The 14,629-nt window shown below is 50.4% G+C and overlaps 1 protein-coding gene across 1 annotated transcript; it reads right to left on the reverse strand.

The window, feature by feature from the left end:
- Positions 1 to 6,500: 6,500 nt before the first annotated feature.
- On the reverse strand, positions 6,501 to 14,629 carry IL22RA1 (interleukin 22 receptor subunit alpha 1). The gene is made up of 7 exons (XM_054395471.1): positions 14,587 to 14,629; positions 11,859 to 11,991; positions 10,932 to 11,113; positions 9,812 to 9,996; positions 9,214 to 9,349; positions 8,627 to 8,748; positions 6,501 to 7,424 (listed from the first exon to the last, which is right to left on the reverse strand). The coding sequence occupies exons 1-7, from the start codon at positions 14,627 to 14,629 to the stop codon at positions 6,501 to 6,503; spliced, it is 1,725 nt and encodes a 574-aa protein (XP_054251446.1).

The following is a 14,629-nucleotide window of genomic DNA, read 5'->3' on the forward strand; positions in this document are numbered from 1 at the left end:
TCTATATTGCAGGGGTAACTGATGCCAAATAACCTGTGATCTGCCAGCCAGGTTGTGATCACAGCCTGTTCTGCCACTGCCTGGATTGTGCCAGGGGTTAGCTAAGGCAATGCCACTCTGCAGAAATCACCTGGTGTCTGTGGCAGGTGGAAAATCCAAGTGGATTTTCTGGAGCTCACCAGTTGCTGTTGCCAAAGCAGAGCACTCCTGCAGCCTGTGCTCCCATCTGGGTATCCAGGCTGCTGACAAGAACAGTTGTGGTTCAGGACTTGCAGAGGTTATCCTGCTTTACCCAGGCCTTTGAGTGCATCCTGAGAGATCAGCTGTTTCTCCTTAGGCCTTACAAAAGGGTTGGTGAACCATGGAGAGAACACAGCACCCTCCCCTGTGTTAGCCTTGAAGGAGCTGCTCAGCAAACAGCAGGATTTGTCTCTTCCAACCTGGTTGATTCTGATTCTGATTTTGCCCAGAGAAGCCTTCCCAGAGGGATCCCTCTGCTGTAGGTGAACACAGGGAGCAAGCATCAACTGCTTTGGCTCCCATCCACCTCCTGCATTAGCTGCTGAAGAGCCAGGCTGCTGCTGCAGCCTCTCTGGGAGTCAGCAGCACTCTGCTTTTAGGCACTGACTAACCAGTAGGCATTAAACAGAAGTCAATTTTCAAAGTGTATCCTTCCTCATGTTCTTCTGTCCTGCAGCTGAGCCAGAAACACACAGCACAGTCCTTAAAGTGCTCTGGTTTTCAGGTTGTTAAGAGCTTAGGATGCTTTACAAAGGCACCTTTGGAAGCCTTGCTGGCTAAGATTTGTCCAAACACACTTGTAAAGCTTTCCTGAGCTCATGTTCCATTATTGGTATTTTTCCCTTGGCAAAATTTTCCATCTGGATTTTTAGATTTACTGCTTTCTAATCTTAAAATGACCAAAAAAACTCCAAAACCCCTTCAGTGCAATTTTCTGCTAATGTCAACCCATTGCTTAAAACCCAGTCCATGGAAAAGCAGAGCTGTGCTGGAAGAGCAGAACTGTTGTGGGGAATACAAAACATCCCCAAATGCAGATGAAAAAACACAGAATTCTCATGAAGAGATTGCCTCAGAAGATGTTAATCTTGGAAGAAACAAAGAAATTGTTGGCAAGTAGAAAGGGGAAAAAAAAAGGACAACAAACCAGGATTTGATGGGAAAAATCTCTATAATTCCATAAGACTATTTCAGCTGCAGAAGGACTCCTGCCCAGCAGAGTTTTCTTTCCATTTTCATGACCTAGGTTAATTTTTGCTAAATAATGGTTTTAATTTTTTTTCCCACAGGAAAAAAAAAAAAAAGAAAAGAAAAATCAGTGGTGTTTATTGCAAAGATCCAAAGCTCTGATCTGCTCAACCTTCCACTTCCCAACCCAGGTATCCTTTTTTTTTTCTCTAAACAAAGCAGCAAACCAGAAGAGATTCTTGTGAGAGAACACAAAGTAAATCAGAATTCTCCCAGCAAGAGGGAAAACAGCAAGGACACCTTAAAGCAGACACAGTCCTGAGGCACAATCCTCCTCTGGAGTGCAATTCAAAGTGATCCTCCAAACTAATTGATGCTGCTACCAAGAGCTTACAAAATGTGGCTGTAAACCAGCAGGTTAGTCACAGAGAAACCAAACTCACCCTGTGGAGACTCCGGGGAGAGCTGCCTGTCCTCGGGGAAAGGGAAGGGACAAAGGAGAGTTTCCTTCTCTCTGGTGAGGAGACTAAGAATGACTCTCCCCAAAAGAATGTTCCCCATGTTTTGAGTGCCCATCCTGGAGCCTTAAATATAGCAGCCTGCCGTGCCAGGGCAGTGACAATGGGGAGACCCGGGCAGGGCTGACGCACTCGGAGCTGTTTACTGCGATGGCAACTCCTAACAAACTCCTGTTCAAGTCAGGCAAATCCTTGCCAAACTCCAGAAGCAGAGACAGCTGCCTCCAAAATTCAGGCATCAGGGTGTTATTGGGTTGGTTTATTTCCGCCCCCCCCCCCACTCTCCCTGCTCGTTTGTGAGAGAAGCTCACAAAGCATTTAAAGGAGGAATAATTTAATCTCCTCCAGGAATTTCCCTTGGGCTACCAGGGCCAGCGCTGCATGATAATCATTTACTTTGACATCTCTTCAGTGAATGCCAGCTCCAGCCAGATTGTGTCAGGGTATAATTAGATCAGCAGCTAACAGCAGCTCTCATGTTTTTGGCTGGCTCTGACTGCTCTGCTTTCCTTATTAGAGGCAGCTGAAGGCTTTGCTGCCACAGTGAGCTGCCATATCCAGCTGCCTGTGGTGGTATCTGAGAGCCTGGGGTGGGCTAAAAGAACAGAGGCTGCAGGGTCCCCAACTGGGCTTGCAGCTTCAGCATTCAAGATCAACCCTTCCCACCTCACCAGCTGATGATGGTTGCAGTACCAGTTTGGGAGCCAGATGTTTTACAGCTGTGCTTTGTTAGCTGAGGAGTCAGAGCATCACAGAATCAGACTGGTGGGGGTTGCAAGGGATCTCTGGAGGTCATTTAGTCCAACCTAATACAGGTTTGCCTGGAGCAGGTCACACAGGAACACATCCAGGTGGGTTTTGAAAGTGTCCAGAGAAGGAGGCTCCACAACCCCTCTGGCCAGCCTGCTCCAAGGTTCCAGCACCCTCACAGCAAAGAAGTTTCTCCTCCTGTTTGACAGGGCTGAATAGCTTTGGGTGTAAGCTGTCTGAGGGAAGGGACACTTTCCTTTGGTTTTGAGCCATGACCACTTGCATGAGAAGTTATGAGTGATTATCATCTGTTCTGCTTAGTATTAATAAATTAATTAATGGTGAACATATCCAACCTCTGTTGTGTGTTTTAAAGAGAAGAGTTTTAATTTACACCCTCCTCATGGATGTTGTTTCCAGCCTTTGGGCACCTTTTTCTTACAGAATCCTTGAATAACTGTGGACACAGCTGGCATGATCTCAGCATGGGGAGAGAGAAGATAAACATGGGCATGAAATCCTCTCAGCCAGCCAGTGCAGGCCCACTGCTTAGCACTGGGATCCAGCTGCCAGTTCTGCTGCATTGTAGCTCCCCATCACTGACAGCAACACTGCTAGGCCAGGGTGGCAATCACAGAATCCTAGGGGTTGGAAGCGACCTCCAGAGCCCACCCAGTCCAACCTCCCTGCCAAGCAGGACCACCTAGGGCAGATCACACAGGAACACATCCAGGTGGGTTTGGGAGATCTCCAGAGAGGACAGAGCTGAGATACAAAGTCTGTTTTATCAGGGCCCCTCCACTCTGCTTCACTCTTACCTCCACAATTTGAAGCTTTTAATTTGTTCCTCGAGTAAGATTTTCTTCAAAAGATTTGTTAAAAACTCCTCAGTGATTGATTCATTTTTTTTTTAAATAGCCTTCCACCAGCAGGGCAACCTTTCAGTGCCAAAACAAACAAGGAGCAAACACCAAAGGAGAATGGGGAACCTCAGACCGCAGCAAAATACTCATCCCTGGGCAAGGAGCCCTGGTGAGCTCCCAGCAGAGCTGCTGCTGCTGCTGCTGCTGCTGCTGCTGCTGCTGCGGGGAATGGCGAAATGACAGCTCCCAATTTAGCTGAGAAGACAAAAGAGCAATCCTTGGCTATAGAGTTACCGCTGCCACCTGCTGTGCTGATTGCCTGGCGACAACTGGAACTGCATCGCCGGGACATCTGCCTGGGAATAAGCACAGCCTCCGTGGCAGGGCACTGCTGGGGTTCCTCATCCAGAGCACTGAGAACTGCCTGCTGGGAAAGTCAAGATAAGCCTGGAGCAGGTCTGCTGTTGGCCACAGGTGGCTTCTGTGGGGAGACCTTTGAGACAGTGCTGAAACCCTGCTGTTCATCTGGCAGTGTGCTTGCAGAGAGTGAGAGTGAGATCATCAGATCCTGCTCGAGCTGTTTGCTGGGATGCATGTGGCAGCAAACAAGGTTATCAGGCTGATAATGAAAAGCCTGCAAGCAGGCAGGAGGCAGCAAGGTCAGCACAGGTCGCTGGGGGGTGGGTGAGCACTTGCCTTGCACAGCTACAGGGACACTCAGCAGCCTCTCTTTCCAAGTTTTTTTTCCAACGAGAAACAGTTCTGGAAGGGATGATCTTCCTGTTATGTTTAAGAGGTGACTCAAGAGACAAGAATTGGTCTCCTCCTGCTCAGCATGACAAGGCCTAGAAGGTAAATATTGACTTAGCCATGATGAGAGCAGGAAGCTGTGAGTGCCTCTTAATCACCTCTGCAAGGCTCACCGAGCCTCTCCCCACTGCGTTCCCTCTTCACAGCTGCTGCTTTTTGGGATGGATCAGACAAGGAGGGAAAGGGACAACAGCTGGGTTGGAAGCCTTGAGGATCACTCCAGCCATGGGTAGCCTTTGAATATAGGCAGAGGCAGTGTAGCTTTAAGGTATTTAAGGCACCTGAAGAAGAGCTCAGCCCCCCAGCTGGGGACACTTTGCCCCTTCAGGTACCTGCACACACTCCAAACACCTGCTCCTAGGTTTTCTGTGCCTCAGTTCCCATCTCTCCACCTGTAGCAACAAGATGATTCATTGATTAAGGGCTGGAGATGACCAGACCCTGTGGCAGGGGCTCTGCAGAGGGGTTTGAGAAGGCTTTTGAACAGCAAATGTATTTTATAGCAGCACCTTCAAATGCTCTCCAAAGGTCCCCTTGCCTTCCACTCCACACTGCCCATACTGTGCTCAGGGCTGTGTTTCACAGCATGAGCTAAAATGTGGACCAGGTGGCATTTGGTTATTCCCCAAGCAGCAGCCCTGGGGCTGCTGTTGACAGAAGATATGCAGCCACAGGCATCACTGGTTTGAAGAGCAGCTGCTGTAGGCAAGGAGTCAAGGGGGCAGAAGGTTCCCCCTGGGGTCTCACCATCCTCAGGGACAGCACAGCTGGGCTGGGCAACTCCTGTCACTGCCTGTGCTGGCTTTGATGGTTTGGTTTGGAGAGAGAACATGAAAGGGCTCAAACAACATTCCACAGAAGCTTTGATGATGAATGGTATGAGGTGAAGCTGGCACAATGCAGGTGTCCTGCCAGCTTGCTGCCCAAACCATGCACATATTGATGCCTTTCATACCTTGTGCTCTGCCAGCTCTTCACCACATCTCCCAGTGTGACCTGCTGGCCTCTGAAGGCATGGCCACAGTGCTTTGCTTGTTACTGATGCTGCAGTTAGGAGCTGAACCTTTGCCTCTGAAGTTTCTAAGACTATTCTTTCAATCCTGGGTTGGATCATGACCCCCCCTTGCTTTGTAGGGCTATGGTTTACCCGCAGGATCACCCTAAAGCCAGGGGAAGGTAGCCCTAGGCCTCAGCTTCGCTGGACTGAGAACACAGCCAAGTGTGTTTGTGGGGAGAAGAGCTGAGTTTTGCTTCTGGTTGGCCTTTCTCTGGCAGTGCTCTTCAAGTGAGCACTTCCCTGTCCCACTCAAAGCCTTTCTTCTTCCTACAAGTGGTTTCAGTTCTCTGAACCTGCTGTCATCAGACACTGAGGCTTTGGCACCACACCAGGCTGAGCTCTGCTTCCCCCTCTGTCCCCTGAATCAACCTCCTTCACCTTGCTTTGGGTAAAGGTGCAGCACTGAAGGAATTTGGCTTTCAGTTGACACTGGGCTTGGTTCATTCCAGCCCTGGAGGTGGATGTGCTGCTAAGAGGAGCAGAGGAGGGCTTTGCAACAGTGGCCTCCTCTCTGCCATGCCAGTGGAGCACCTTCCTCATCAACAGCCTCAGTGAGGGTGGGAGGAAGCAGCTCAAGACCTCCGTAGCCTTGTTGATAGATTGCTGAGTGTAGAAGTGTGAACTGAGGGCTGAACTGAGAGAAGGTAAATCCTCACAGTCCTGCCCACATGGAATGGGATCCTTGCTGCTCCATCCCTGAGGGCTTCAAGAGAAGAGGAGGATGTGTGACTGTTTCAGAGAAAAGAAGTGAGCAGCAACTAAGAAATCCACCAGTTCTGGGCTGCAGAGGTGAAAAAGGCTTTGTTTTTTCTGCAGGCATCAAGAGCACAACAGGGCAGGGGAGCTGCAGTTTCACAGCACTGCTGCATCAGGAGCTATTAGCACAGCTCCAGGTACTGCTTTAAAGGCAAATCCTGTCCTTGGAAGCAGCCTTTTGCTTTGCACAAAGCATCTGTCCAAGGGCAGACCTCCAGCATGCACTGACTGCTCTCACTGTGCCCTGCTGCCATTGGTACATCCAAGTCCTTTAGGTCTGCACACATCTGCACCTATTTTTTTTTTCTCAAAGAGTGGAGATATCTTGGGTCTGGATCGTCGGTGGTAAAGATCAAATACAGCTTCTGCTGGGAATTTTTGCTACATTTTCAATTAACTGAGCCTGGAATTCAAACTTCAATCTTTGCTCAGCTTTTTAAGTAGTCCAATCCAGAAGGAATGTGAAGACTATGGAAGAAATGAAGAAGAAAAGAAGAAAGCAAATGCAAGAACATGCAAGGATAATAAAATTCCACCCTAATCCCACACCACTTTCAAGTTCAAGTCTTTGAAGAACATAGCAAGGACAGTGTCATCGTCCCCAGCATCTGGGCACACAGCATTGCTCAGTTCTGTGCAGCTCAGTTCCTCTGTTGCTTTGAGCTGCTCTGGCTCCGGAGTCCCTGGGAGCTGCAGTTTCCTTGTGGGATGTGAATGTGGCAGCAGCCACTGCCCTGAGCTGTCCTCTCCAGGGAGGTTGTTCCTGGTACTGACAGAGGAAAGGAGAGCTGGTAGTGACTCCTCCTCCCTAAGACAGTCTGTGCCAGCTGTCCCTGGGGACACTGCCTGCTGGCTGTAGCATCTTCCTTGCTCCAGCAAGGCCAGTGGCAGCTGGGGTACAGGCTCATTGCTCCCCACCCCTGCAGTCTGCAGTGGCAGCTGCTGCTTTTGCCAGCAAACCAACTCTCTTGTGTCACTGCTGGGCCACAGATCCCAGTTTGGTCCCTGGCCTTTGTAACCCCAATGGCTGCAGCTCTTCTCCAGCCCCTGGGTTGTGAGATTTCCACCTTGAGAAACTTCCTTCAGCATTTGGGTTGGCTTTGAGCCCTCCTTGTCGAGCTGCTCGGTGCCTTCGACGCACATGCCGTAGGTCAGGGACAGATTCCTGCTGGAGGTGGCAGCAGGAGCACTCTGCTCACCTAGCTGAGGAGCATAACAGCAAGGAGCTGTGCTGCTTGCCAAGCTGGGGGGCTGCAGTGTTGGCACAGCCATCTGCTGCTGATAGGCAGTTGCTGGTGGAGGGAAGGACCACGGTGGCTCCAGGGCTCTGCCCAGGAGGTGGCTGGTCTGTGGCAACTGCACTTCAGGGAAGAGAAGTGGAGGTTTGGACAGGCTGATGGGCTTGATAATGTGTTCCACTGTCAGGGTAAGAGGCTGGAATGGTGCAATCCCTTTGAAGTCCTGTTGAAGTCGAGAGACAAACATGAGAGGTCATCCAGAAGCTGTGACTTTGAAGGTTTGCTTTAGATTCTATGATTTTTATTTTTTCTGTGGAGAAATCCCTGTAAAAGCCAACAACAACCACCAGGGATCTGCTCTGGTGACAAAAAGAACTCTTTATTTTTTTTTAGTTATTATTTATTTCTTTCCCTGAGGAATGACTCTTCAGAGGAGCACAGACACCTCTCAGTCCAAAAACAGGAGGAGGAAGAAAAAGTTCTGCTTTAATTTGTGCACAATTAAGCCCAAGTCCTGCTGCATGGCACCAGATTGCCCTTCAGCTCCCTTGGCATGCAGAGCCAGTGCTTGCTGTGGGAGATGAAGCACAGCCAAGAAGGTGCAGGGTTTCAAGAGGACCTAATGATTTAGGATCTCTCAGGTTTTAGCTGCCTATCCTGACCCTTCACTCTGAAGGGGCTTCCTTTGGGGGGAGTTTTTTGTCCTTTGTTGTGAGTCTTTAAGCTACCTGCATGCTGCAGTGATTGCTTAGACATCATAGAACCATAGAATTGTTAGGGTTGGAAGGCACCTTGAGGCTCATCCAGTTCCAACCCCCCTGCCATGGGCAGGGACACCTCACACCACAGCAGGCTGCTCACAGCCACATCCAGCCTGGCCTTAGATACCTCCAGGGATGAGGCTTCCACCACCTCCCTGGGCAACCTGTGCCAGTCTCTCACCACCCTCATGGGGAAGAATTTCTTCCTAACATCCAATCTGAATCTCTCCATTTCTAGTTTTGTTACATTCCCCCCAGTCCTATCACTTTCTGACACCCTAAAAAGTCCCTCCCCAGCTTTCCTGTAGCTGCCTTCAGATACTGGAAGGCCACAAGAAGTTCTCCTGGGAGCCTTCTCCTCTCCAGACTGAACAGCCCCAACTCTCTCAGTCTGTTCTCATAGCAGAGCAGCTCCAGCCCTCTGCTCATCCTCATGGCCCTTCTCTGGACACCTTCCAGCACCTCCAGATCCTTCCTGGAATAGAGGCTCCACAACTGGACACAGAGCTCCTCTCAGCAGAGTGGAGTAGAGGAGGAGAATCACCTCCCTGGCCCTGCTGGCCACACTTCTAAACACTCTCATCTTCCCCTCCCCTCAGCCAGCAGTGCTAGTTAGGGGCATGCAGCCAGTCCCCAGCATCCTCAAGGTTTACTCAACACTTACCAAAGATGTAGGCTGGGCACCATGCTGCTTGATGTATTTGTAGATCACATAAGTGATGGCAGCACACACCAAGCCAGCACAGAAGGCAAGTGCCACGAAGCAGTAGAGCAGCCAAGTGGTGTCTGGTTGGGAGGGAAGGGGACAAGTGGGAAACGGAGCTTTAGAGAGCTGGGTGGGAAGAATGCACAGGAGATTAGCCAGGTGGTGCTCTAGGTCTGGTCTCACAGGACTAGAGACACGCTCTGGTCCATGTGGTGGTGCTAGGTGGTAGGTTGGACTTGCTGATTTCAGAGGTCTATTCCAGCCTCAGTAATTCTGTGACTTGGTGTTTAAATGAGGAAGGTCAATGTTGCTTTAGTATCTCTCTCAAGGCTATGTCCACAGATTCCCAGAACCCTAGAAAGGGCTGGGTTGGAAGGGACCTTCAAGATCTTCCAGTTCCAACCCTCCTGCATGGGCAGGGACACCTTCACCAGACCAAAGCCTCATCCAACCTGGCCTACACCACAAAATTCCAGATGAAAATCCATTCTTCTATGGCTCCAACATCCCAGCTGGACATCTCAGTGAGCAGTGAACCACCTCACCTGCTTGTGTTCTAACCCAGAACACCTGAGGTTTGCTTCTCTTCTGGAAGAGGCAGATATGGACTGTTCCATTATAGTCAGTGTCAGGCTCCAAGTTGGGGACTTCAAATTCTTTGCTGTGCTCACTCTTTTTCCACTATTTAAAAACAAAGGCAATGTCTGGGTTTCAGAAGAGTCAAACCCACAGTTTGCTTCACATCAGGTTGGAAAAATCAGTATCAGAAGTTATTTACCAGTGAGGAGTTGTAGGCCTGTGATAGTTTTGTATATATGGAGGTCTAAATAACTTTGTTTTCTGCTTTGGCTGCGTTTTAATTGTTGCATTTCAGCTCCTTAAAACTTGAACTAAGGAGGTCATTCCCTTTCTTAGTCACCAGCAGTTTTACTTCCTTCTGCTCACACAGTGCCCTTGGAAACTCCACTTTCTTCCCCAGGATTTTAGGGGAATGCTTAAAATCCTTTTTTTTCCCCCCCCTTTTCTGCTGAGAGTCAAAGACTCTAAGACTTCCCCTTCTAAAGGAGAGATCTCCTCCTTTGTGGGTGAGCTCTGAGGTCCCCAAAATGTGATTTACACAAGCAGCCTGAGGCTGTGCTTTACCTTTTGGTGTGTCCTTTGGTTGAACATTGTTAAGTGATAATCAACAGGACCAAATTTGCTGTAGATGTCCTCCACAGTTAGCTGGTGGCCACCCTCATCCCTCAGGGGGGTATAGGGAGGCTGGATGAGGAACTTGATGGAGCGTGCAGAAGGAACAAATCTCACTTCTGGGGCTCCAATAGTAGCTGGAGACAAAAAAAAAAAAAAAAAAAAATAGACCAGTGTCAGGTGTTGAGGTTAAAGCTGATGCATTATCAGCTCAGTTCTTACACATCACCCCAGGCTCACTCTAAATGATCATTTCTGTTCATGCACAGGAAGCTCTCTGGGCTCTGTTTCACTGAGCACAGGAGAAAGCTGGCAAGCAGAGAGATCATCTCCCCCAGGGTTCTGCCACCTGTAGCCTGTGTTTGGCCCTAGAATGCTCACCCCAAGCTTTGCCACTTCCAGAAGGACTTCAGGGAACTGCTTGAGAGAGTCCAGCCCAGAGCCACCAAGCTGCTGCAGGCAGTGGAACCTCTCCTGTGAGGTCAGGCTGAGGGAGCTGGGGCTTGGAGCAGAGGAGCTTGAGGGCTGCCCTCATTGCTGGGGATAAAGATGTGCAGGGCTGGAGCCAGGCTCTGCTCAGGGATGGCCAAGGACAGCACAAGGGGCACTGGGCTGGAGGAGGAGGTGCCACAGGAACAGAAGAGAAAACTTTGTCCCTGTGAGGGTGACAGAGCCTGGAGCAGGCTCCCAGAGAGGTTGTGGAGTCTTCTCTGAAGACTTTCCAAACCCATCTGGATGTGTTCCGGGGTGCCCCTGCTCTGGCAGTGGGGTTGGACTGCATGATCTTTCCAGGTCCCTTCCAACCCCTGACACTCTGCCTTCATGGCAGTTCTTCCTCCAAGCAGTTTGCCTTTTCCTTTTCTCCTCTAAGCCCCCTCTGCTCTCAGACCCTCCGCATTCAGCCATTTGTCTCTGTGTCCAGTATGAAGCCTTCTTCAGGCCTTCACTCCCTTCCTAGCAAGCACAGAGCCTTGCAAGAGTGCAATCAGAGGCAAAGGGGTCCTGAGCATGCTGGAGCCTCGTGGTGAGTGCCAGCAAGCAGGCTGCAGTGGCTCCCAGCGCTGGTACCTACTCTCTTTGCGGGGTTCAAACCTCTCGGAGCGCACCCAGTTGGAGGAGCAGAAGTTCTGGCCAGTGGCCCTCACCCTGCCATAGTAATGCTCTGTGAAGTTCTCTGTCTCATGAGTGAGGTTGCAGAAAGGTTGGGTGATGCCCTGGCACTCCTGCTTGCTAAGCCAGGCTTTATCTCCATACCTTAGGAGAAAGAGAGAAAGCTTTCAGCGTCTTTAGCAGAACACAAACCTGCTGCAGAATGATCCTTGAGGCCAAGAAGGCCAATGGCATCCTGGGGTGTACCAAGAAGCAGGCAAGCAGGGCAAGGGAGGTTCTCCTCCCCCTCTACTCTGCCCTGGTGAGGCCTCATCTGGAGCACTGTGTCCAGGTCTGGGCTCCCCAGTTCGAGGAGGAGAGGGAACTGCTTGAAGGGGTACAGCAAAGGGCTGTGGAGGTGATCAGGGGACTGCAACATCTCTCTGATGAGGAGAGGCTGAGGGACTTGGGGATTTTTAGCCTGGAGAAGACTGAGGGGGGGAATCTTAGCAATGATTATAAAGCCTTAAAGGGTGGGTGCCAGGAGGGTGAGGCCAGGCTTTTTTTAGTGGTGCCCAGTGACAGGACAAGAGGGAGCAGGCACAAATCTGACCTGGTAGCACTGGTCTGGTTTTGCTCTGGTGACACAACCAGAGGAAGCCAATTGCTGCTCCCTGCATTTGCAGGTGAGGAAACTTCAGACTAGAGAGAAGGAGGCTGCTGAAGGCAAAGAGCAGCTCTGTAATGCAGCAAAGCTGCAACCCCAGGTGTAAAAATATTTGCTTAGCTGAGCTCCATCTGCCAGGCTTTTGCAGCAACAGCAAAATCTGCTTTTCATTCTTGCCCCTTCTCCCCCTGAGAACAGTGAGCATAAGAACAGGACCTCTGACAAGAAGTAGACTTCACCTACTGTTTATATTGGACATCAAAGACAGTGCCAGGGGGAATATCTGCTTCTGTTTCCCAAGTCAGGATGTTCTCTAAGTTTGTAGAAGCAAATCTTGCTTGTTTCAGACATGATGACCTCTCTGTGGTCACAGTCCCTAGGGAAGCAAAGAAACCAGCATGAAAAACATTGTCTGGCATCCCAGCCCTCACCTGAACACAGCTCCAGCACTGCTTTTAGTGAGCAGAAATGCCACTTCCCCTCTGCTGGAGGTGGGCTGGGAGGCAGAAGCTTGAGCAGAGCAGGAATCCAAGCCACACACAGGTCAGCTTCTGTGCCTTGCAGATTGTTAACTCCTCCCAAGGAAACACGAGTCAGGAATCTTTGCAGGAAGGCTTCAAAGCCCTCCAAGAGTCCCTCAGAGAATCCTTGAATTTCTCATCAGTTTAAGGCAGCTAAATGGCTGGAAAAGGAAGGGCAAGGAACTGTTTTGAAGGCTCTCTGTGAATGTCTCTGCTTTTTGCTCCTGCTCAGGGAAGCAATTTAGTTTCACACCTCTGGGGATGGGGCAGCCATCGACCTCTGGTGATCTGTGTTTTACTGGAGGGAGATTGCTGTGTGCAGCACCAGGCAAAGACCGGGTGCCTGGACTCTGCTCTGGGTGTGCCAGGGAGAAGGCAAAGAGCTCAGCTCCCTGGTTCTGAGCCCTGTGCCTCTTCCTCACTGAGGATGGGTTCTGGTTTTGGTGAAGTGTCTGAGCTGCCCATGGAGAGCAGAATGTCACCATGACCCCTCTGCTGCAAACGGGCTCAGAGCAGGCACTGCACAAGAGGGTCCCAGAGACTTTTGGCTCTTTCTTGTTGTGAGAGTAGCCCAGACCTGCCTCCTGAAGCTTTCTAACTTGCAGAGTAACCTGCACAGCTTATAAGCTCTGTGATTTTGAGTTACAAACACATCCCCAGAGAGAATTTCTGCATTCCTTCTCTGGAGGCTTTCAAAGGCAGCCTGGATGTGTTGCTGTGTGGGCTGCCCTAGGTGATCCTGCTTTGGCAAGGGGGTTGGACCCAATGATCTCTGGAGGTCCCTTCCAACCCCTAGCATTCTGTGGTTACTCAGCTCTTGGTTTGCAGTGTTGGTAAACACCTTGAACGTGCCTGGGCTTCAGCCTGCTCTTGCTGAACAGGAGCAGTCCCACTCATGGTGCTGGTAAATGGCCACAGAATGAGTCCCCCCAGGAGACAGGGGCGTGACAAGCAAGTTAAAGCAGCACTCCCTTACACAGGGGGAAACTGGGGACCACAATGGGGATGACTTCAACAAGACCACACCAAGCAGCTGTGGCAGCACAGCAGCTGCCCCTGCATCCTCACTCCAAGATTTCCCTCCAGATGCCCCCATGGAGGGGAGCTGAGTGTCAGCAGGTCAGAGGAGGAGAAGGAGGCAGACAGGCACAGACCCAGTCCTCAGGCATCTTGTGCTGGCATTTGGGCAGGGAAGCAACTCAGAGATGTCTGCAGCCTGGTGCAGGTTTTGTGCTCATCTCAGTTCAGCCCTCACCTATTCCCACAGGGCTCAGCTCCTCCTCGGCAAGGCAGAAGTGCAGCAGTTGGTACAGTCTGGGTGGGTTCCCCTTGTCTGAGCAGCACCACAACTGAGTCACCAACAGCCTGAGCATGTCAGAAGTGGGAAATCTCCATCTTCCCACATTCATCCATGCTCCACAGAGTTATGCAAGGCAGCCTGACACAAGCACAGTCAAGTGTGGATAGGGAAAACCCAAGGATATTCCAGAGTGTGAAAGTCCCTTTGCTTTGGCAGCCCCTGAAGGTGCCTCCCCTGCAGCTTCAGCTCACAGACACAAGAGCAGATGGGTGAAAAGGTTGCTTGCTGCAGAGCTGGCATTGGGAAACACTGCAAGTTTAGCCCTGATTCACCCAAGGGAAGCTTGCCACAGCTGGAGTAGGATTCAAAGGCTTTTAGGGTTGCCTTCTTTGTTTGTACCTCATCAGGGCTGTTCCTGTGCTCATTTTGTCTGCTCTTAAGACACAGAGGAGCTGATCCAAACCCCCTATGTCCTTCACTCCATCAAGGCTGTTCCTGTGCTCATTTTGTCTGCTCTTAAGACACAGAGGAGCTGATCCAAACCCCCTATGTCCTTCACTCCATCAAGGCTGTTCCTGTGCTCATTTTGTCTGCTCTTAAGACACAGAGGAGCTGATCCAAACCCTCTATGTCCTTCACTCCATCAAGGCTGTTCCTGTACTTATTTTTTTCTGTTCTTAAGACAGAGGAGCTGATCCCCTATGTCCTTTACTCCATCATCTATCTCCTTTAAGACACAGAGGAACTGATCCAACCCCCCAAGTCCTTTACTCCACCATCTATCTCCTTTAAGACACAGAGGAACTGATCCAACCCCCCATGTCCTTTACTCCACCATCTATCTCCTTTAAGACACAGAGGAGCTGATCCAACCCCCCATGTCCTTTACTCCTGTAGGCTCTGGGTTGTAACACACCAGCAGTAAACTCTTTCACAGGAAGGAATCTTTTCTTCTCCCTACTAACCCTTCAAGCACCGAGCACACCAACTGCACTTAGGAGATATTAAAAGGAGAGAGCAACAAAGGGAGACCTTTTGAGCCCCCTCAGACAGGAGCTCATTCTCTAAGTCTTACTTCAGTAACCATGACTGAACTACAAGGGTCAGGCAGAAGCAGCCACGATCAGCGACAGGAGAGAAGTCGACTTACCAGCCAGGGAAAACACAGCCAGGACGACCAGAAATTGCTTCAT

The sequence above is a fragment of the Indicator indicator genome, chromosome 33, assembly GCF_027791375.1.
Source record: "Indicator indicator isolate 239-I01 chromosome 33, UM_Iind_1.1, whole genome shotgun sequence".
NCBI lineage: Eukaryota > Metazoa > Chordata > Aves > Piciformes > Indicatoridae > Indicator > Indicator indicator.

Excerpts from the sequence above, each read along its gene's own strand:
- IL22RA1 (XM_054395471.1), bottom strand. The coding sequence starts at position 14,629 with ATGAAGCAATTTCTGGTCGTCCTGGCTGTGTTTTCCCTGGCTG. Across the intron at positions 9,350-9,811 it reads ACCAAAGGACACACCAAAAG|TGGAAAAAGAGTGAGCACAG; the intron begins GTAAAGCACAGC and ends GTTTTTAAATAG. Across the intron at positions 8,749-9,213 it reads CTGGGTTAGAACACAAGCAG|ACACCACTTGGCTGCTCTAC; the intron begins GTGAGGTGGTTC and ends CCTCCCAACCAG.